Source organism: Ahaetulla prasina, chromosome 3 (genome assembly GCF_028640845.1).
Source record: "Ahaetulla prasina isolate Xishuangbanna chromosome 3, ASM2864084v1, whole genome shotgun sequence".
Taxonomy (NCBI): Eukaryota; Metazoa; Chordata; class Lepidosauria; order Squamata; family Colubridae; genus Ahaetulla; species Ahaetulla prasina.
Genome location: NC_080541.1, coordinates 47,557,126 through 47,579,252, shown reverse-complemented (window position 1 = coordinate 47,579,252; position 22,127 = coordinate 47,557,126). Strand labels below are relative to the sequence as shown.

The window sequence follows — 22,127 nt, the reverse complement described above, 5'->3', positions numbered from 1 at the left end:
AACAAGAGACTCTTACTAGTCATCAATGACATGTCCTCTCTGCAAATTCTCCAACTAAGGCCAAGAGGAAACAAGCATTTTTCATTCGAAAACTGTAGGCAAATATTATGAGTCACATGGTTGTGGACATAAGGGTTCTGGACATGTATGGTACCAGCTGATTCACCACACGTTCATATCCTCCCATCCAGCCATAATGCTCTGTGTCTTTGAGGGTATTTCCCTTTGGCTGCAAAATTGAACAGAGCATCACCCTTTTGATTTATTGAGGATCCAATTGGGATATGAACCTTATGTGAGATTGATTTTCCCTACTGATAACCTCTACCCTTTAACTCACAACAGTGATTTCTTTACATTTGTTGTATAATGTTACTGCCACATCCACTGTAATGGGGGCAACTGCAGATGTAAATTCAGGAATTGCCCTAGTAGTGAAGGATCTGCACCCTCCCATTCTGCTCACTGTTCCAGCAATGATAGAAATTGCTGATCCCCACCACCATCCCTCTTGGGAAGGGACCATTTTTATGGGCTTTGTTTCAAAAGAATACAAAAGGACCAATCAGACCTCTAATTAGACATACCAACTCCGCATAGGATATAATGCAGTGCTAACCGATGTCAAACTCAACTAACAATCTTTCCTGAAATTCTTTTATTAGAAACCTGATGACCTTGATGAACGTATCTTTTCTTTTATGTACACTGAGAGCATATGCACCAAGACAAATTCCTTGTGTGTCCAATCACACTTGGCCAATAAAATTCTATTCTATTCTATTCTATTCTATGACCAAGCATGCTCATAGCCTTATGAACCATTGCATGCAGTCCATTGTCCTTCTCTATCTCTGCACTCTGCTGCTTTAAATAGCAACACTCAAGGGAAGGACAACTGGCAAAGTGAGAAGTGTTGAATCTCATCCAAACTGTTTAGATGATTGGCAGAGAATTACTAAGGCAGCAGAAATGGTGCTGTGCTGCAGATAAAATTATGATATATACACAGCCCTACCCCATCTTACCAGTCCCTTATCAGCTTCCTTCATACTCACCTATTTAGATAGGAGCAAGGTGTCTATTTCTATAAATTTCCTTTATCTTGCATTGATACATATTGCAACAAGCTGTAATATGCTTTGGTATGCATTTACTGAATTGTGTAAATCCAGCCAGCATAAAACAAGATTTATCTAAGATCAGCCAATTAAGGTTCATTTAGAATGGTTGAACAAAGCATTATCTGTAAGCCAGTGGTGGATTTCAAATTTTTTTACTACCAGTTCTGTGGGTATGTCTTGGTGGGCGTGGCAGGGGAAGGATACTGTAAAATCTCCATTCCCATCCCACTCCAGGGGAAGGAGACTGCAACATCCCCATTGCCTCCAGATCAGCTGGGACTTGGGAGGTAGAGAATAGATGGGGGCAGGGCCAGTCAGAATTTTTACTACCGGTTCTCTGAACTACTCAAAATTTCCGCTATCGATTCTCCAGAACTGGTCAGAACCTACTGAAACCCACCTCTGCTGTAAACACATCCTTTTGATGAAGCCTTGAATACATGGCAGTAGAGCACGTGAAAAAGAGAAAAAGGAAATATATTGGGATTCTTAACATTTCCCCCCCTCATGTATATATGCCTATTCGTACTTTCTCCATACACAATTTCTGAATGAGTGATTGCTTAGTTGAATGAATACACGTTAGCTCCATGGCCATATGATCCACGGAGCATATCGAGGGTGTACACTATTGCTGTTTTAACTGCTCTTCGTTGCGGCAAAATAAAGGATGTTTTTACTGGGAGGGTGTATTAAAAGAATCTTGCAAGTATCACACATGGGAGCGAACTATTTCAGATTTACGCGGAGGAATAACCGTTTATTTAACTAGAAGGAAGCATAATACTAGACTCCTTCCCCAATCTGATGGAGAAAGAGGAACCCACACAACATGCGCACGCGCAAGCCACGCAAAACCGGGGGCGAGCTAGGTTTGGAGGCCGGGCGTGCGAAGTGGTCCTCCTTTAAGACCTCGTTGCCACGGCAACCCTTGCTGCCGGAAGAATTCCTCAAGGATTCCGCCCATCTCCTCCAGTATCTCTGTAGTTCGGGTTCCCAGGAGCCGTTCCTTTCCTGCCGAAGATGGCGGACGACGGGATAACGGACGGGAAACGGCAAGACGAGCCGGAGGAAGCAGGAGCAACAGGCGGGCCGAGTGACGTTGGGCGGCAGAAAGGACCGCGTTCAAGCGGACGGCCTCCCACCGTTCGGGATCTGCAGGTAGAGGACTGGGGAGAGATGCTGAAGGTCGGGAGCCTATAAGTAGAGGCTTGGCAGTGTCGGTTCTCCCCTCCCCTTTCTCGTGAAACTCAGAAAGTGAAGCGGAGGCAATGTCCTGATCAAGGGAAAGTGGAGTGATCCTTACCGGAGAGAATAAATTGAGAGCTGCCGTTTTTTAGTAGATGCCTTTGGTTTTATTTAATGGGTCTAAGGACCATTGTTTCTTCCAATAGATCAGATCAATGGCATGTCTTCTTTTCCTATGTTTTTTCTTTTTGCCAGAAGATTTTTCTTTGAAAGAATGAGAAAGATTCATCATATGATCAGCAATAGTAATAGCACTAGCCTAATCCACATATACAGTGGACATATGGGACTTTATTTTTTCCACATACTTAACATCTTCCATATAGATCTTGGAGAAGGGAGATGTGTCAAAATATTATAGAAATGTATGTATGTGTTTTAATATTGGTGAAATTGAATCCCATAATTTTAAATCATAGTACAATGATATTATTAATATAGATAGATAGATAGATAGATAGATAGATAGATAGATAGATAGATAGATAGATAGATAGATATAGACACACACACACAAACACATATTATATGAATATCAGTTTTTTCTTCTTATATGAGCTGTAGCATAAAGCCTACGTTGAACTTAGGATAATCTTAGCTATAATATCAAGTTTCACTCACTGTAGACATTAAAACTTTTGACGGTAGAAAGTATATCCCCCCACCATTTTTCTAAATCAATTCCTAGCAGCTCAAACAAGCATTGTCAATGTTGAAGAACCAGAGACCTGGTAGTTCAGCAAAGTTCCGGAAAGTCAAAAGCTATCTACTGTGAGCTTGTTCTATTCACTGCCTTTAATCTTACTTTGCCAATTTAGACTAGTAGTAAAATAATATATAATAACATCTATATTAAGAAGTATTCACTTGGCAAATACTTCAATCATGAGACTTTAATAAAATAAATAACTGTCAGTGCTTGACTACTTATCTATACTGTTCCTTGCTACCCAGTCCTGCATTTGAAAATAGCTCATATTACTGCATTTCTTGGGTCAATAGACACTGATTAATTTTTATATTCTGTGTAGCTGGCATTGGCTGGATTATATGAAGATGAAATTAAAAGACAACCACCTCATTCAGGCAAACCAACATCTAGAGTTGCCAGTCACCCCCGATTACCAGTGCAAAGGTACAAAAAATGTTCATTGTAGCAATTGGAAGATAGAATAGTTTGAAATGATTGTGATAGTTCCTATAAACATATATGTAAGAAATATTAATATTGAGCAAGCATTTTAATGAATCATATTTCTTGATTCTGAAGTATATTTAATATTGTGAGTATAAATTATGCTTATTTATATGAGAGTAAATTCTATTAAAACATCGAACAACTTATTTTTAAGCGAACTTTAATTATATTTCATTTAAGAAAGCATTTGACTGCCATAGAGCTTAACTTTAGCTCTGCTAAAATTAATGAATTATTATGGTTATACTATCAGTTTGCTATAGATTGATGTAGTTAGGAATTTAATTTAGTTAGGAAAGTGCAAGGGTTGGGTTTTGAAGTTTTTTTGTAATACAATGGAATAAGAGATTAATGGTACCATTAAACAAATAACATTATGAATAAATTTTCTTTTCTTCTAGAAATTTGAGAAAACCAGAGAGAAGTATGAGTGATGACATGGATAACCAAAGGTACTATAAAATTAAAAAAATAATATATTATATTTATTTTATTTTCATTTATTTATATCCCACCTTTATTATTTTTATAAAGAACTCAAGTGGCGAACATATCTAATACTCCTTCCTTCAGTGATGTTCCTCTTGACTGGAATATCTTAAAGTCCTTACAAGTGGTCTGTGAACATAGGTGGCATAGTAGTTAAAATGCAGTACTGCTGGCTAAATCGCTGCTTACTCCAGGAGCTCAAGAGTGACTCAGCCTTCCATCCTTCCAAGGTTGGAAAAATGAGCACCAGATTGTTGCGGGCAATATTAGAATTAGAATAGAATTAGAATTAGAATAGAATTTATTGGCCAAGTGTGATTGGACACACAAGGAATTTGTTTTGGTGCATATGCTCTCAGTGTACATAAAAGAAAAGAAAAAGAAAAAGAAAAAGAAAGAAAAAAAATACCTTTATCAAAGGTACAACATTTACAGCACAAATGATGGTCATGGGTTGCAATTTAACCCTTAGTGATAGCAACAAAAAGTTATAGTCATACAGTCATAAGTGGAAAGAGATTGGTGATGGGAACAATGAGAAGATTAATAGTAATGCAGATTTAGTAAATAGTTTGACAGTGTTGAGGGAATTATTTGTTTAGCAGAGTGATGGCCTTCGGGAAAAAACTGTTCTTGTGTCTAGTTGTTCTGGTGTGCAATGCTCTATAGTGTCGTTTTGAGGGTAGCAGTTGAAACAGTTTATGTCCAGGATGTGAGGGATCTGTAAATATTTTCACAGCCCTCTTCTTGATTCATGCAGTATACAGGTCTTCAATGGAATATGCTGGAATATTCCATTGAATATCGAATATTCAATGGAATATTCAATATGCTGACTCTTGGAAATTGCTGTAAAGCACTGTTAAGTGGTATATAAGTCGAAGTTCTATTGCTATAGCAATTTTGTCTTTTCCCAGGATTGTGCAATTGTGCCCTATGACTGCCATATGATCCCTGAAAAAGTTGTGTTTGGTTTAAAGAGTTGCAGATGCTTCGTGTGCATCCCAGCCAACTTTGAAGCCTTTTTTTTGCCTTAGAATCAAAAGCATTACATAGCTCTACAGCTTTCTTTGCTAGTGAGAAATATGGTAGAATGAATTATTGAGTCCTCATTCTTTTATTGTATACCTTTAATATAAAATTTACATCTCAACCTCACCATTTTGCAAGTGAATTCTTTTTCCAGTTAAAATAATGTATATGGAATATAGTCACAGCCCTGAACTTTTAAAAAAAATCTATTCAACTTTAGTCTATCTTCTATGTCTTGAAGCTTTGGGAGCCTACCAAGAACTGCTGTAGAATGAGACAGTGAGAAACTGCTTTGGGCAAGAAACTTCTTTTTGTCAGCCTTGTAGTTATTGTATTATGGAGAATGAGTAAACTTGGAGCTCATAGAAATTCTAGTACAGTATTTTCAGGATTTTTGGTTGAAAAATCCCTTGCTTTTAAGTATTTTAACTGGTTTTATGTGGGAATCCACATAAAATTCAGCTCTGTTAGAAAGCTGAGTTTCTATTTAAAAGTTTTGACTATAACTGTTATTCTTTTTTTAAAAAAATAAAAAAGATTTTACTCAGGTGATACAGAATACAGAATTGTTGAGTCATCTGACAATATATCCTCCAGTAAAATAGTTGATGAACTTTTCAAAGAAGCAAGAGAACATGGGGCAGTTCCTTTGGATGAAGTATCAAGAGCTTCAGGAGACTGCCATAAAGCTAAAGTGTGTATATACATTTTTCTAGAACATTTATTTTAATGCAAAAATGTTCATGTTGAGATTTGATTCATCTTAAAATCATGGTTGAATTGTACTTAAAAAGCTAGGAATTTTGGTAAATATTTCTAGAGGACAAGAATGGTGGTAAAATTACTGAAAAAATATCTCTGGTTTTAATATTTCTGCCAGACTTTAATAGGAATAAATAAATGCAAATTCTACAAATATATTTATATATAAATGAAATTAAAAGTGTAGCAGTTAACTTATATCTTTGCTTTATATAAAAGAGCTATTAGCATTCCTAAACATCCAGTGAACACATTTCATAGTCATATTTGCTAATATATCTAAATAATTGTTTGCGTGTTTTTCCTTTGTTTAGCCATTATGCAATTCATACTTTATATTAATTTAACTGTAGAATATAAGACAAAATTTGATTTCTTAGCCATTCAGAAAATATTAGGACTTTTTCCCAGATTACTCTTCTAATTGCTAATCATTTTTGTTTTATACAATCAAAAGATTGGGAAGTACTAATTCAGCTGTCTGATTAGGGCAGGAGTCTTCACACCATCTCAGACAAATCATGGTCAGAACTTTGTTTGAAAGATCCATGACTTGAGGCATGCTGTACCACTACCTAGTAGTTCTTACAATCAGGAAATTTCTCCTTATTTTGTATTTGGATCTTTCTCTATAAAGCTTCGATCCATTGATTCTTATCCTAAAGTCAGACACTAGAGAAAATAAATCCATACTTTCTTTCTGGTGACAGGCCTTTCAAGTATAGAAAGTTGCTGTCATGTCATTTCTTAGCCTTCACTTTTGTTAGCAAACAAGCCTAGTTCTTTTAAATGGTCTTCAGAGGATGTAGCCTTACCATCTTTGTTACTCGTCTCTGCGTTCCTTGCATTTTTCAGTTTTCTAGTATTGTGGCAGCCAAACTGGACACAGTACAAATAATCCTCAATTCATGACCATTTGTTTAACAATGGTTTGGAATTATGACAGTCTCAGAAAGATGCTTTATTGTCCGTAAAGCACTTCTGGCCATTGCAAAACATTGCTCCATCATCCCCTGATTGCATGCTGGCAATCTGGGTGTTTAAACTTATGACTAGCTCCCAAATGCCCCGCAATAATGTGATTGCCATTTGCAATTTTCTTGGCTGGCTTTCCCAGAAAGTCAATGTTGAAGCCAGCAGTGGAGGTTGCAAGCTGCTGAGAGGAAAAGTTTTCTTTCCCATGCCCAAAGAAGAGCTGAACGTGGCAGGCAGCTCTTTTGGCAGGCAGCTCTTTCTCAATGATTGCAACTGGGACTGGTGGTCTTTTAGTCTTTGAACAAAGCAGAAACATGGGCATCTCACTGAACTACCACTTTGTTCAACGACCGAGAAGCTGGTCCCAGTTGTAATTGTAGGTTGAGGACTACCTGTGTACTAGATGCAGTCTAACCAATGCAGCATTTTAAATTATTCATTTTTACCTAGTAGTTTCTAGTAGCAGATTGACAACTAGAGTCTCAATTTATCAGTGAAACCACCACTTATTTGTAATGAGTACAAACTATGTTTTCAGATGTTGTTTTAATTACAAACTGTTTGATATGATATATGGATCAGGTCTACATTTATTGCATGAATTTCACGTAATCTCATGTCTTTGGGGAAAGTATGGCATTGTTCTGTCCCTAATTATAAGCTATCGAATTCAATAATCACTGTCCACAAAATATAGTCCTGGATACGTTTATCATTTAATAATGATAAGATGAATTCAGTTGATTTTGATTTTTTCTATTTTTATTTGTAGCAGCAATAGAAAAGTGTTTCTAATTTACAGATTATTTGACTAAACGGACTGTTTTCTTCACTTTCTAACAGTACCCAGCATATATATTTTAAAAACTGTAGTTAATAATAATGAACTCATTCATAAATTGTGCATAAGGTGATGTTGAAAGTAAGTAGTCCTACCTATAATGCAGATCTCTATTTTAAATATTTTATTAGTCATTTTCTGGTGGTGGATACAGACTGGGAGATTCTGCTCGGAAGCATTCTGAATATATACATGGAGAAAATCAGTATGGGCAAGATGTAAGTAAAAGTATGATAAATAAAATTCTCTATTAAAAGAGAATCAATATGATTCCTCCAAAGTAGATTTCACTTTAAGTTGTACATACATACCAAAATATAAACACTGTGGTTACTAAATATGTTTCTAATTTGGTTAAATGTATTTGTGCTTCTGCATTCTGTATTAGAGAGGGGAAGACTTAAACATGAATATGTGATACTCATAAAAAGAAAGTGCAGAAAAATATATTATTCTACATAAGTGTACATTAATGTTGTGTGTTAACTGACTAGATGTTTTGAGGAGTTAGAAACTTAGTTCTAGGTTGATACTTAAGATGTTCATTCTTCCCATCTCTCTCTGCCTGATCAAGAAGATCAGAAGATCAAGTGAAAAGCCTTTTCCTTTGTTTGCCAGGGAGACTTAGTCCCTTTTCTGGATGCCTTTGGCTGAATTGAGAATATAGTTTTGTTCTGAATGAATATTGTTTTGCTAGGAAAGTGTTATCAGTGTTTTAATACTGATAATATTTTATTTTATATTCCATAAAATAAAATGTATTATGAAGACTCATTATCTTGAATTTAGATAAATTAAGTTGATAACCTTTTAGTATATTGAATAGCTTATTTATATTTTACTGATTTGATTTCTTACAACAAAGGAACAAATACTTTATGGTCTACAACAGGAGTGTCAAGCTTGACACATGACATATAGCAACTTTTCCCCCCTTTGCTAAACTAGGGGTGGGCATCGCCAGTGCCTGCGGCCTGCGAGTTTGACACCCCTGGTCTACACTTCCATTTAGTATGTCTGAAGAATGGATATGGCAATATAGAGGCCTGCTGTGCTGTATTAGCAAGTTCTGCTGTAGGCTCTTCAGCACTAATTAATAGTCCCTATGTACAGCCTGAATTCATATGTGATTGTTATAATGCACTAAGGTTGGATTCAGTCTCCCACCCGTCCAAGTAGACCTAGTTATGTTAAATGCCAGGACTAGCAGGAGGCAGTGACATGATTCATCGTAAAGAACAGTGAGCCTCCTGTAGTCTTCCTACATGAAGAGAATCTCTTGTGCAGGATAAAGTAGAAGCTATTACTCCTAGTATTCTTGGATGCAGAGTAGTTTATCGAACTAGTACTTTTTCCAATTGGATAAGAAGTACACTGAAAAAACTATCCGTAGCTATCTAGTTAGGAAATAGATGATGCATTAAAATGCAGAAGGGTGGCTAACATCATAAGGGAGGATTTTTTACTATAAATATTGAGCTCTAGCTTGGCAAGCTGCAACTTCTGCATTTCTGTATACTGCAACTTCTGCATTTCTAGTTATTTGTTTCCCAATAGTTCGAAAGATTCAGAATTGGAACTATTGTATAGTTTTAAAGGATTCAGATGATCATTTTAAATTAAGTACTATAATACTGAGAAGCAGGCGAATATCTATTGGTGGAAACAATCTATGTCTTCAAAAATCATAATTTATAAGTCATTATTATGATTTATCAATAGGTTGAGATCTTGCTTAAATTGTGGAGGAATGGCTTCAGCTTAGATGATGGAGAGCTGAGATCCTACACAGATCCAGTGAATGCTCAGTTTCTTGATTCTGTTAAAAGAGGGTAGGTTTATAATATTAGTGAGTACAATAATACATTGGTATTCATTTTCATTGCCTTGATATTTTTGTAGATTTTCTATTCATTGAGTAGGAGATCATGCTTTTTTATTCTTCAAGTTAGAAAAAAGGGCTAGATTTGCCTATGAATCTGAGATACAGTACATGCTCTGTTACAACAAAGTCAGATGAAATTCAGAGTAAAATGTAGATAATTTTTTTGCTGAATTAAAAGTATTTCCTAAAAAAAATTCACATATATTAAATGAGGTTGGGAGGAAAATGTCAAAAACTAACATAAGGTCCCATTTAAATTAAATTAATTTATAGTCATTCCCTATTTTTGTACATTAAAGGGGTTCATATGGTGTTCCTGATTCTATTTTCCCCACAACAATCCCCCCGCCCCGTGTGGTCAATTGGACTGAGAGAAAGTGACGGCCCAAAGTCTTCTATCCCATTCTCATGCTTAAGGGTAAACTATAACTTACAATTTCTCAGTTTCCAGTTCAGCATCTTAAGCACTACATCAAGAAATTTTTGCCACATGCTTTAAGAAAACTGGAGAAATATTGAAGAGAGCTTCCAGATACAGCAAGAATTTGCCCTTTGCAAAAACAAGCTTAAATAACTAAGTAAAAAAAAAAAGCTAAGATAGATGCAAGAGATGTTGTTAAAACAGCTTGATTTGAAACATGTCTTCTATAAAAATCTTCTGTTTACCTACCTAAAAAGTTAAATACTAAGCTATTTCCAGCTAGTCCAGAATGCGGCCGCGCGGGTAATAGAGGGAGCACCACGTTGCTCCCATATAACACCTATCCTGCGTGGCCTGCACTGGCTGCCGGTAGCCTTCCGGGTGCAATTCAAGGTGTTAATGATCACCTTCAAAGCGCTCCATGGCTCAGGACCGGGATATCTATGAGACTGCCTTCTGCCACCGATAGCTTCCCAACGACCTGTGCGCTCCCACAGAGTGGGCCTGCTCCGGCTGCCATCATCCAAACAATGTCGGTTGGTGGCCCCCAGGGGGAGAGCCTTCTCTGTGGCAGCACCGGCCCTCTGGAACGAGTTACCTCCAGGGTTACGCCAACTCCCCGACCTCCGAACCTTCAAGTGGGAATTGAAGACTCTACTATTTAATCGTGCGGGACTAGCCTAAGTGTGTTTTAATTAATTTATTATAATTTTAAACTTTAAAGGGTTTTATATCGGTCTATGACCGTTTTAGTTAATTAGGTCTATTAAATATTTCGTTTTAAATTCATTTAATCTACTATTTATACTTCGTATATTCTGTGTTTTTAATATGGGTGTAAACCGCCCTAAGTCCTTCGGGAGAAGGGCGGTATAGAAATTAAATTATAAATAAATAAATAAATAAATAAATAGTGTCTGCAATCTTAATTAATTGATTATCTCTATTCTTAAGAGCATCAGACAACTTTCTGGGGGGAAAGGGATTTCATTTCTGGAGCACCAATCCACTAATGTCAAGTGGGCTGCTCTAATTAATATGAAGGTTCAAAGAAATGAATAAACTTTTAAGATCAGGGAAAGAATAAATATGTAAGAAAGAAAAAGTTATTTGCAACCAATTATGGTAGTACTTCTTTGATTTCCAAAGCAAATAAACAGATAATAATTACTAAAGAATTATGTTTCCTAGATTTGACCTGTGCGAATCATCCTTGTGTGATTTACAAAAACATCTTGATTTACAAACATTTCAAAAATATGTTTTGTATTTTAAAAAGCAATTAGAGCTAGAACAGCACATTAAACTCCAAACTATGTTCAGCAGGAAATATAGGAGTTGTAATTAAGCGTATCTGCTGACACAAGCAAAATACTTCATATCAGAAAAGACTGCTCTCTCAAATCCTACAGATCTTTTGCTGTTCTTTCCAATTTAATGTCCTTTTGTAAATAAATTATGTAAATAAATTATGTCAAAGCTTTGTCAAAGAATAGAACTCATATATTGGGTGTAAGTGAGTCAAGCAAACAACAGAAAGACCGAATTCTAAAATAGACTGGATCTAGCAAAGAATTGAAGAAGAAAACATTTTTTAAAAATCCAAATGTCCTATGGGAGATACAGGAGAGCAGCTTGGAAAGCTGCAGTGCTTACTTTTTAAACCCCACCCCCAAGGCCAGAACTTCTATGAAGGGGTAGAAAGCATTCCAGAAGTCCTGCCCTGTTAGGTGACCAATATTCCATCCAGATTAATAGAGTTGGGAGGGACCTTATAGGTGATCAAGTCCAACTCTCTGCTCAAGCAGGAAACCCTACACCATTTCTGACAAATGGCAGTCCAAACTTTTCTTGAAAGTCTCGAGTGATAAAGTTCCCACAACTTCCGCAGGCAAGCTGTTCCATTGGTTGATTGTTCTCACTGTCAGAAAGTTCTTCCTCATTTCTAGGTTGAATCTCTCCTTGGTCAATTTCCATCCATTATTCCTTGTCTGGCCTTCAGGTGCATTGGAAAATAGCTTGACCCCCCTCGTCTTTGTGGCATCCATAGGTTTCCATAGGCACCCTGTCCTGTCCTTCTCAGTGCACCCAGACCCAGATACACAAAAACAGATTACATAAAATGAGAATAGAAGCTTACTTAGACAAAAATGCAACACGTGTAAAGACACCCTGATCATCTCTCAGAAAGAAAATGTACACACGTCAATAAACATGCAGAAACAATGAATGGAAGGAGTGGAAACAATATTCCAGATGCACATATGCACAAACAGACACATAGGCATACAGCCATAGAGAGGTAAGACATGTCCACCTATCTATGGAGAGAAATGTGAAATAGACTATTAGATAGACCATGTTGGAAGATTAGAACTATATGAATATAGCAGGATAGAAAAGGAAAAAGGTATTTCCTATGGGTCTCGCTGTTAAAGAGATTAGAAAGAATTCCAGACAATGTGCTCTCCATGCTTTTCCTATCATATGGTATAACTTCATGCATTTTGAAAGTGTATTATTGATAATTATACTACATTCTACTCGTCCTTCGTAGAATACAGCTTTTTCTTTGGTATTTCTAAGACTTATTTATACATTTTTGTAATGATGGTGAGGCAAGTTAGTAATTTCTGATGGGTACCAAAGTTTAGGTAGGTTTATATTGCATTTAATGAGAGACAAAGGTGATGGTAGTAAAAGGAGAGGAGAGACCTCTGGTGCCATTGAAGCTGCTGTTGGATATTAATGATTTGGCAGTAGTAGTGGTGGAAACATAAATAATTGAAGCTCCAGAACAGTTGGCAAGTAGCAGCCTTGTGGGAAGTAGACTCCTAGAATAGTGGGATAGTAATCAAAGTCAGTATGGAAGCCATAGATGACACCAGAGATGGATGTGACTAACTCAGTAGGGAGACCAATTGCTTGGTAGCAGCAGTGGTTAAATTGCACTGCGTGCTTGGCTGGAGGAGCTGCTAGGCAATGGGATGTTGGATGCTGGTGATGGTAAGTGCTTGCTCAGCGCTTAGTGCTTATGTAACAGCAGCAATGGCATTTGACTGCACATTGGTGGTGGTACTGACCTGGGTAGAGTTGGCTCAATGTGCTGAAGGACCAAGGTAAACCTTAGCATGTAGGAATGGGCTGATGGCCAAGTTGAGTGCTGGTCTGTTTCCTATGGTTTCTGCAGATATGCTTAATCCACTATATTGGGCAACCATGATCTCTCTTCATGTATTATCAGGATCTCAAAGAAGTAGACTGCTCAGAGTACCTCAGAAATATTATTTTAACATCTGAATGAGACCATTGGGTGAGGATGGGTGAAGTCATCCATAAGTATGATGATGATACCCAGATCTTATATCTCAATCCATCATGGATGCTGAGATTTTAGTGCTTGGATTCTGTGGGGGTCTGGACCAGGAAGAACAGGTTTAGAATCAACTCTTGTAATAACAATGACTGTAGGTTTTGGGGTCATGTGCCCAGAGCAGATCTTGGGATCTTGCTAGACTCATTGCTTATGCTCAAAGAACAGGTAGCAGTTATGCCTTGGAAGGCCTTTTCACAAATCCATCCTTTGCATTAATTCTGTCATTTTCTGGATCAGAAAACCATACTTACTGTATGCTGACACAGCCTTGGTAAAACTCACCTGATCACTGCAATACGTTTTACTTGTGGCTGCTTTTGAAGACCAGTTGGAAGCTAGAGGGGTCTAACATGCAGTATTGAGCGTAGTTATAGGTATACTTAATATACATATAACTCTGTTACTTTGCACTAGTTGCCCATTAAGCTTAAATATGCTGTTTGTCAGCTATAAAGCTTTTCATGGCACAGAACCTGACCATTTGCAGGATTGGCTGTCTCTAGTTCTGCTTTCCTGTCCAGTAAATCTGAAAGGGTTCACGTGCTCTCTGTATTGTCACTCAAGCAGAGTTATTTGGCAGGACCAAGAGCATTTCCTTCAAGATCTGGATAGCTCTGATTCTGTCTGACTTCCGAAAGACTCTGAAGTTCTTGATCTTCCTCCAGACATTAATTGTGTATACTATTATGAGTCACATGCCAAGTGGGCAGCCATTAATAAATTAATAAATAATAAACAGTTTGCTCTATTCTGTAGAATATATATTCAGTGACCATACTGCAGCATTATAAAGGACAGTCCTTTATTTCAGAAAGCTGTCCTTTAGACTTATTTTTTTGTCAAAAATGCAACTTTCGTCCTTTATTTTAATCATTTAATTTTTACTGTACAAATTGTACCCATTAATGTACAGCCAAAATTTATGTAAAAAATATGGAAATGGAATTGTCATTTTAAAATAAATTTATATATACAGTTTGATTTTATATAGTTTTATTATAATATATGTTTTATAAAGTTTTGCTTGGTTTTGCTCTTGAACTTTTCTTAAAATTAAAAATTAGTTTTCTAAAATTAAAATATAATTATTCTTTTTCTATCTTTATCATCCTCTTTTAGAATTGCCTGTTTTTCAGTTTCGTCCTTTATTTCCCCTCCCAAAAAAATAGTCACTTTAAATATAGGCAAGGCTATAGAGAACAGTGTATCTATTGAGTATCGTTTTTGATATAATGTTAAAGATATGATTGGGGGAAAAACAAATCAGTTTTAACATTTCACTTTTCAGCTTAGTCTATAGGTTTCCTTGTAGAATAAATTATTGTTGTTCTTTTTTCTGCTGTTAAGAGAGATTCCTGCTGAACTTCAACGACTAGTACATGGAGGTCAAGTTAATTTAGATATGGAAGACCATCAAGAACAGGAATATGTAAGACCTAGACTGAAGTTCAAAGCTTTCAGTGGAGAAGGTCAGAAACTTGGAAGGTTAGTTTCTTTAAAAAAAAGTAATGTAAAAAGAAATTATACTGAACTGTTATTAATTACAGTTGAAAGTAGGAGTTTAGAGCAAATTAATTCTAAGTGGAACAAACATCTCATCATTTAAAAACCTGGATCCACCAATACCGGCTGGCAGTCAAACCTCAAAATCCCAAATCCTTAATCTCTACCCACACCAACAACAAACAGCACCAGTTTGATTGGAGCAACACAAAAATCATCAGCCATGCTACCACCCACCATGCTTGTAGTTCATAAGCAATTCCATCAACAGACACATTGACCTACAACCAGCCTACGAATCTCTCAGAATCCAAATCAACCACACAGCCAACCAGAGACAGCACCGATGCTTAACCAACCCACGCAACACCCCTCACCAGCATTTCACCTCCCAATGACCCTGACCTGATGTACTCTCCTTATCACAAGACTCACTGATGACTCACAGCTGACCCATCACAAGACCTTCACTTGACATACCCACACCTGAAGTCCTTATAAACAGAAGAATAGTGACACTGACATCTCCTAAACTCCGCTGAAGATGTTACCTAGCCTGGTAATGAAACTTTCATAAATCAACCCACAAGCTCAGAGAACAAACCTTCACCCTTATCCTACACCCAAGGTACAGATATTCGCCACTATTGCAAAGGAGTTTAGAGTATTGTGGTCTGGGATTTCTAGGAATTGCAGTTTCTAGGAGATAGATTTAAAGTTATTGTATTAGGGAAGAGTTACGTATGTTGTTTTTTGCATTTTTTTCCCCATGTCTTCAAATGAGTCTTCACGCCCAATGATTGCCTGGACAATTCACTGCAGTTTTCTTGGCAAGATTTTTTTGGAAGTGGTTTGCCATTGCCTGTTACATAAGGCTGGGAGATAGCAAATGGGCCAAGCTTCCATCATGCTAAGGCAGTTTCCCAGTTTCTAGGCTGAAAGTTAATGTTTACTTAAATTATTAAATATGAAATAATATCAAGAAGTTATCTCAAAAGTTAAAATAAAAACAGTAGCTAAGTATAGTTCATTAATTTGTTAGTGCCATGAAACGATCACATTTTTTACATATATTTTATTAGAATTTCCAGACACGTCAAACCAATTAGTTGAGTGTTTATAAACAAACAGATGAGAACTAAATATTCAATCAAGGCAATTCTGCTCAAGGGTTTTTCCCAGAAGAGTAAATCTTCAAAGACTGTGTTTGCAATCTGCAAAATATTTTTACTACTGCAAAAGTCATGTTCTTTAAATTAAGTATGCAAGAGTACAAATTTTATTCATAACACTTCAATCGTTTACATAAGGAATAAGCAATGTAATGCCCTCCAAATTTTCTTGATTTCAAATTTATCAGACAAAATAATTGTGTTAATTTGGAAATAGCTTTAATGCAAAGCAAGTGAGAGCAACATAGGTATTAGGTTACCTATGTATGGACTATCTAATTAATTTTGTTAAAATATATGTGATACTTACATTGAAGGAAATTACTTAAAATGCATTTTTACACATAATTAGATCAGAGGCTCTTACTTGCAGCTAAGTGCCATTACTTAACCTCTTCCAAATAAATGTTCAATTACTCTTTTAGCTGTCTTTCAATTATTACATTTATATTTTTATTTTTTTCAAGCCAGCAGAATGTTTGAAAGAGGACCTGGGACTTTGTCTGTCTGAAACTAAGCACAGAGATACAAAGTTTAGTATCAGGAAAGGTCAGCTAAAGAAAGATTAAGCTTGAAAATAAGATGTTTGGAATACTGCTGGCTGCTTCATTCTTGAACACTATGCAGGTAGCCTTCAACTTACAACCATAATGAAGTCTGCCAGTTATGGTTGTAAGTTGTGATGATCACAAAGTAGGTCATCACATGACCATTAAGTTCCTTTTTTTTTCAGTGATCATTAAATGAACTCCGCAGTTGTTTAGTGAACTTATTTTGCACTATAGAGCATTTTTATCAGAATCCGGAAATAAACACCATGTTCAGCAAAACCATAAATCATCCTCATGTGCCCATGGGACAATGTAAACAGCCCTATATGCAGGCTATTGAGTTCCCACAACATGGTCATGTGACTGAGGGTGGGGTGGCCATCAGAACTTTGGAACCAAGTTGTAAGTACCTTTGGGAGTATCTGTCATAACTTTGAATGTTCACTAAGTGACCAGTCGTAAGTTGAGGACTACCTAGATGCTTCTGATTACATGGCCAAGATCAAAGATGCTAATAAGAAATTGGAAAGAATTCCAGAATCATGTCCTGTATCTTTTCTCTATCTTGTTTTATTTTCTTTCAGCCTTACCCCTGACATTGTTAGCACACCTTCATCTCCAGAAGAAGAAAACAAACCTTTTCTTGATGCCACTGTTCCAATAGATGCCACTGTACCAACAACTAAGATCCAGATTCGTCTAGCTGATGGCAGTCGTTTAATACAAAGATTTAATCAAACACATAGGTAAGTTAGATAAGTTTCATGCACTGTAGGATCTTGAAACTGAACAGACAAACTCCAAAATTCCTTCCAATCTTCCGTTGTATAATACAATAGCATAAAATTCTGCTGATCCAACAACTAAATTGTAAATCTTACTCATGCCAACAGGATTACAGATATACGAAATTTTATTGTCCAGTCTCGGCCTTTGTTTGCCACAACTGACTTTGTTCTTATGACTACATTTCCACATAAAGAACTTACAGATGAAAGCCTGACATTACAAGAATCAAATATATTGAATACTGTGATATTACAACAGCTGAAATAAATTTTCAGCCTATCAGTGCAAGGTAGGTTCTGGGAATAGATAATGTTGCATGTTGATTTGCAAGGTTGCTTCAAATAAACAAGGAAAAGACCAAAAGAATTCCATCGTTTTCCAATTAAAAATAACAATTGACTTTTAAACTTGTTCCGTCTTCCAGTAACTATTTATTCAAAGTGCAGGTCAAAAAGATTTGTTAAACAAATGTTGAATTTGTATTCTCCCTTGTTCAACTTTTGTGAATTCAATTCCATACTTTTATGGAAGTGGGGGAACAGGGAAAGAAAAAAAATATTGACGGAAAATGTATAGGAATGTACAGTTGATATTTATAGGAATACAGTAAGGGGGGTTGTGTGTGTATAGCATGGGATTCGTTTTTTGTAAACTTGAATTATAGAAGGACTTTTCACTGTATCAGCAATTGAGAACTTCAGTTTCTTAGTCCCATTTGTCACTTAGAAATATTTTGATCATAGGATGATGTTTTTCACTTTCCTAACAAGATTTTAACACAATCTCTATGTTATGCTCCAAGTTATTTTGTTTGCTCTGTCATTCCCTTTTAATATAAGTTACTACTAACCATACTTTTAAGTGCCAGATTGCAGAACAGGTGCAAAGTATTTTTTTAATTTTATTCTGTAAACAGGTTTCCTGTTGCCAAATGTGAATTCTAACTTTTATGACTAAAGAGAGAAATACAATAAAATAATATGTATGATTTTTAAAGTCTGGTTTAAGAGGGAAATAGTGTGCTGTGTTGTATTAAATAGGTAATTGAGGATCAATTAATAAAGTCACTTTGCAGTATCACTTCAACACCTGGATTTGAATAGCAGTAACTTCTTAATATGTATCTTTCAACTCCATGTATGTTTGTTTTGAGCATGCAGATTAGCTTCCGCCATTGGAAATTATCACAGAGGTATGATCATTGAACTTTGGATATTACAAAGCATTTCTACTCCAGGTTAATATTTTATGGCTAGTTGCTTTTCCAAGCAATTTTCCAAAAACACAAATTATGATTTTGCAAACTTCATAAATCCAAATTAAAGATTTTAGTGGTATGCCAAATTTAACTTCTGCTTCTGGTTATGCTCTGATGTAAAGAAGAAAATGTGCAACACAGGGTGTACAGATCATCTTGGAATTTTATCCACAGGTATAGAACATTGGATTAAGATTCCACTTGTACAATTTTAAAGCATAGCATCAGTTAATATAAGGAAAAGAATAGAAATAGAACCACTTTTTTTTAAAAAAGTAGCGACCACAAATGCTTGGTTAACAGCAAAATTTATCAACACAAGATTCTACATACAAATTCCACTGTTCCAAAAAGCACTTGACTATAAAAATGTCTGAAACTTAAGATGATGTGATAATACATCACACTGTATTTAACTGTATTGCCCTTGTATCTCCTAATCACAATATATCAATCTTTTGTGAGTAGACGGTTTATGGTATTATATCAATTATTTGACCAGCATAGTTCCGTTTAAAATAATAAAAGTGTTATCAAATGTTAAGGATTTTTAGTGGCAGCTTTTCAAAAAGCCTATTCAAAAGCTCATTCCTACACAGCTCATTCCTCAGCAAGGATATTTTTTTCCTCCTTTTTAAGCTAGGTTTATGAAAATATATTCAAAGATTTAAACATCTTTATAGTATTTTTTTTCTCCAATTTTGTGCCCAGGAATCCAAGCCTTCAAGAAGGGAAGTTCCCTTTAAATATAGGATATAATGCTTGAGTGTAAATTTTAAGTAAGGTTAGCTCCGGATTTCTACAACTCAGTTTGTAATTGGTACAGGCTACTTTAGTTTTCAAATTCATAAAAAATTTTAAAAAGTGAAAAGGTGTTGAAATGAAAGCAAGATTTTGAAAGTAGAATATGTGCATGATTAAACTAAAAATAAATTACCATTATGTTGTAATTAATAAAGAACATATTTAAATTACAATGCTTCTGTATATTTTTCATGTTTATTAGTTTGAAAAAAAGAATGGTTCTATCTGCTCCTGCCTTAAAACTGAGGATCAAAGGAAGTTAATTCATAAGAAAATTAGAACTTTTAACTGATTTTGAAGATAATGCATAATAAATTGCCATATTTCAACTGTCCAACTGACTTGCAGTAAATACGAAAAGCAAGAAGAAAATGCTATTAATAGCAAAGTCCTGTTTGCTTCATATATGAAAACATGATACATTTTCAGATTCAGTATAAGATTTTTACATATATTTGTTTTGCCCGTGCATGTTTGGGTTTTCCTATTAATCAAACAGCTGATACAAGGAAAATATTATGAAGTAAATTAGATATCCTCAATTAAATTCCCACTGGATTATGGTTATTTTATTTTGAGCTAAGCTCAAATTGATTCAGTCCATTAGTTAATCATAAATTTGAAATGATCCCATTCACAATAATGGAAAAAGATTGGTTTATATTCAACTACTCTGCTTTATCTTATGTCTAGTTTATAACCATAATAAATAATAAACCTATCCAACATGGAAGCTGTTTCAACCTTTAATCGATGTGAATGTATATAAGATAGTTATCATGCTATTGTGAAATATGAGATAATGAAGATTACATTGGGTACTACAGCTTGAGTTTTTATTGTCAGAGACAAAGTCCAATGATTGAATATTCATCTTACGTAAAACCTAATTTTGATTGAAATTAGATATCATCTATGAATTAGAACCAAGAAGCATAAGACTTTATTGATAATTATTTTCTAGTGATACTTCAGTTAACTTCATTAATACTTGGCAAATTCAATTACAATAATCTCAATAACTTTATTATAGTATTACAATATCTATGATGTAGTTTATAATATTTTCAACAAAATAAATTTACTTCATAGTTCCTGCTGCTTAATTGTTCAAAGCAACCATTATGAGATCATGATTGTACCTAGCTAGATTGTACCTAGAAAATAAATTTACTTCATAGTTCCTGCTGCTTAATTGTTCAAAGCAACCATTATGAGATCATGATTGTACCTAGCTTGACTGATTTTGAAAAAGCTAAGCAACATCTGGTCTTGCAAGTAGTTGGATGGAAGAACATCAAGAATCCCATGTGGACTAGCTTAGGAAAATTTTTAAATTCCAAAAGAAAACAGTGGAAAATGGCTTCTATATTTTTTCTAGGAAAGCAACATCAATTTATACTAGCTGTGATTGGAAGCAAAGAAAATACAAGGAAAATTTTATATTAAAATAATAATAAAAAATAATACAAATATCCTCTCAATCTAAAATGTGTTGTGTAAGATACGTGTAAAAGGACATATCCAAGAAATGCTGGCAGGAAAGATCTAAAAATCACATATTTTAAAGATCGAATGTTTGGGAAATTTGCCTAATAACTGCAGTGTTCTTACTGCATTTTTATTTTAAAAGAATTTTAAATAATCCTAGGAGTTTAATTCTCGAACTGCTGCAAGAAATAAAGTATATATTTGAAAAAATAATTCAAGGATTAAAAGGCCAAGATGAGCAAAAAGGATTCCCCTGTAGAGAAGATTGCTCTGTCCCACTCTCCATGTTCTTTTTTTTTTTTCTGCTTCTCTTCCTGTCAAAGCAGGGGAAAAACAATTTAGCCCAAGTACATATGGCACTGAGTCAGGGATGCTGCAGTGCAGGTATGCATATAGATGCATAAATTTAAAGTTGCTCCCCACTTTCCCACTAACTCTATTTGCCTGCTTCCATCTCTTTACTGGTGTGTTTTTGGAAACCAGTGCCCATAAAATCCCATTGTTTACTTTTATACTGAGAAGTTTCTTATCTTTGGGCCAATCATCATCTTTCAGTTTAACTTACTGTATCTCACAAGGTTGCATGAGATAGAGTAGGGCAGATCAGAGAAAATTGAAATAAATTAACTTGAGCTCCTCTAACCTGAGAATAGATAAGCTTTTTTATAAAAAAATAATAATAATACACCTATTCAGTGAAAAGAAAAGATCTCTGAACTTGAGATAATTTCTCCCCTGAGAAAGAAGGATGTACAAATGCAGACAAAAATCCTAGGCAATGGCCAACATTCTACCTTATTAGCATAAAGTTGCCAATTCCATCTGAGTACAATCTCGATGGTTATGAATTTGTTAAATCAATAGCTGTTGAGTCATTTTTGTCAATCTGTCAATTTGGGAAAGAAGATTAGGTAAATTTAACAAGGGTGGTACCAAACTACTTGTGTCAGCTTCATTAAAAAGACCAGATCATGAAATAAACTCTACTAGGTGTGTACAACTAAGATTGAGATTGGCTGTAACCAGAGTCTTGCAAATCTGATTTTGCTGCACCTCAGCCGTTTTTTAATAAGCCAATAAATGATTTACTTTCAAACGTTATCTGGACATTCTGGATCAAAAAGAAAAATAGCCATTATCACTTTGGTACTTGAATCTGCATGTTTCCATAAATTCTCTATAGCAGGGGTCTCCAACCTTGGTCCCTT

General features: G+C 35.5%; 1 protein-coding gene across 1 annotated transcript; it reads left to right on the top strand.

The window, feature by feature from the left end:
* The first annotated feature begins 2,012 nt into the window (after window positions 1–2,012).
* Window positions 2,013–19,541, top strand: UBXN2B (UBX domain protein 2B). Its single transcript, XM_058176793.1, has 9 exons — window positions 2,013–2,285; window positions 3,404–3,507; window positions 3,972–4,022; window positions 5,629–5,785; window positions 7,801–7,887; window positions 9,392–9,501; window positions 14,699–14,836; window positions 17,162–17,323; window positions 17,471–19,541. The coding sequence occupies exons 1-9, from the start codon at window positions 2,148–2,150 to the stop codon at window positions 17,631–17,633; spliced, it is 1,110 nt and encodes a 369-aa protein (XP_058032776.1). The 5' UTR covers window positions 2,013–2,147; the 3' UTR covers window positions 17,634–19,541.
* The last annotated feature ends 2,586 nt before the right edge of the window (window positions 19,542–22,127 follow it).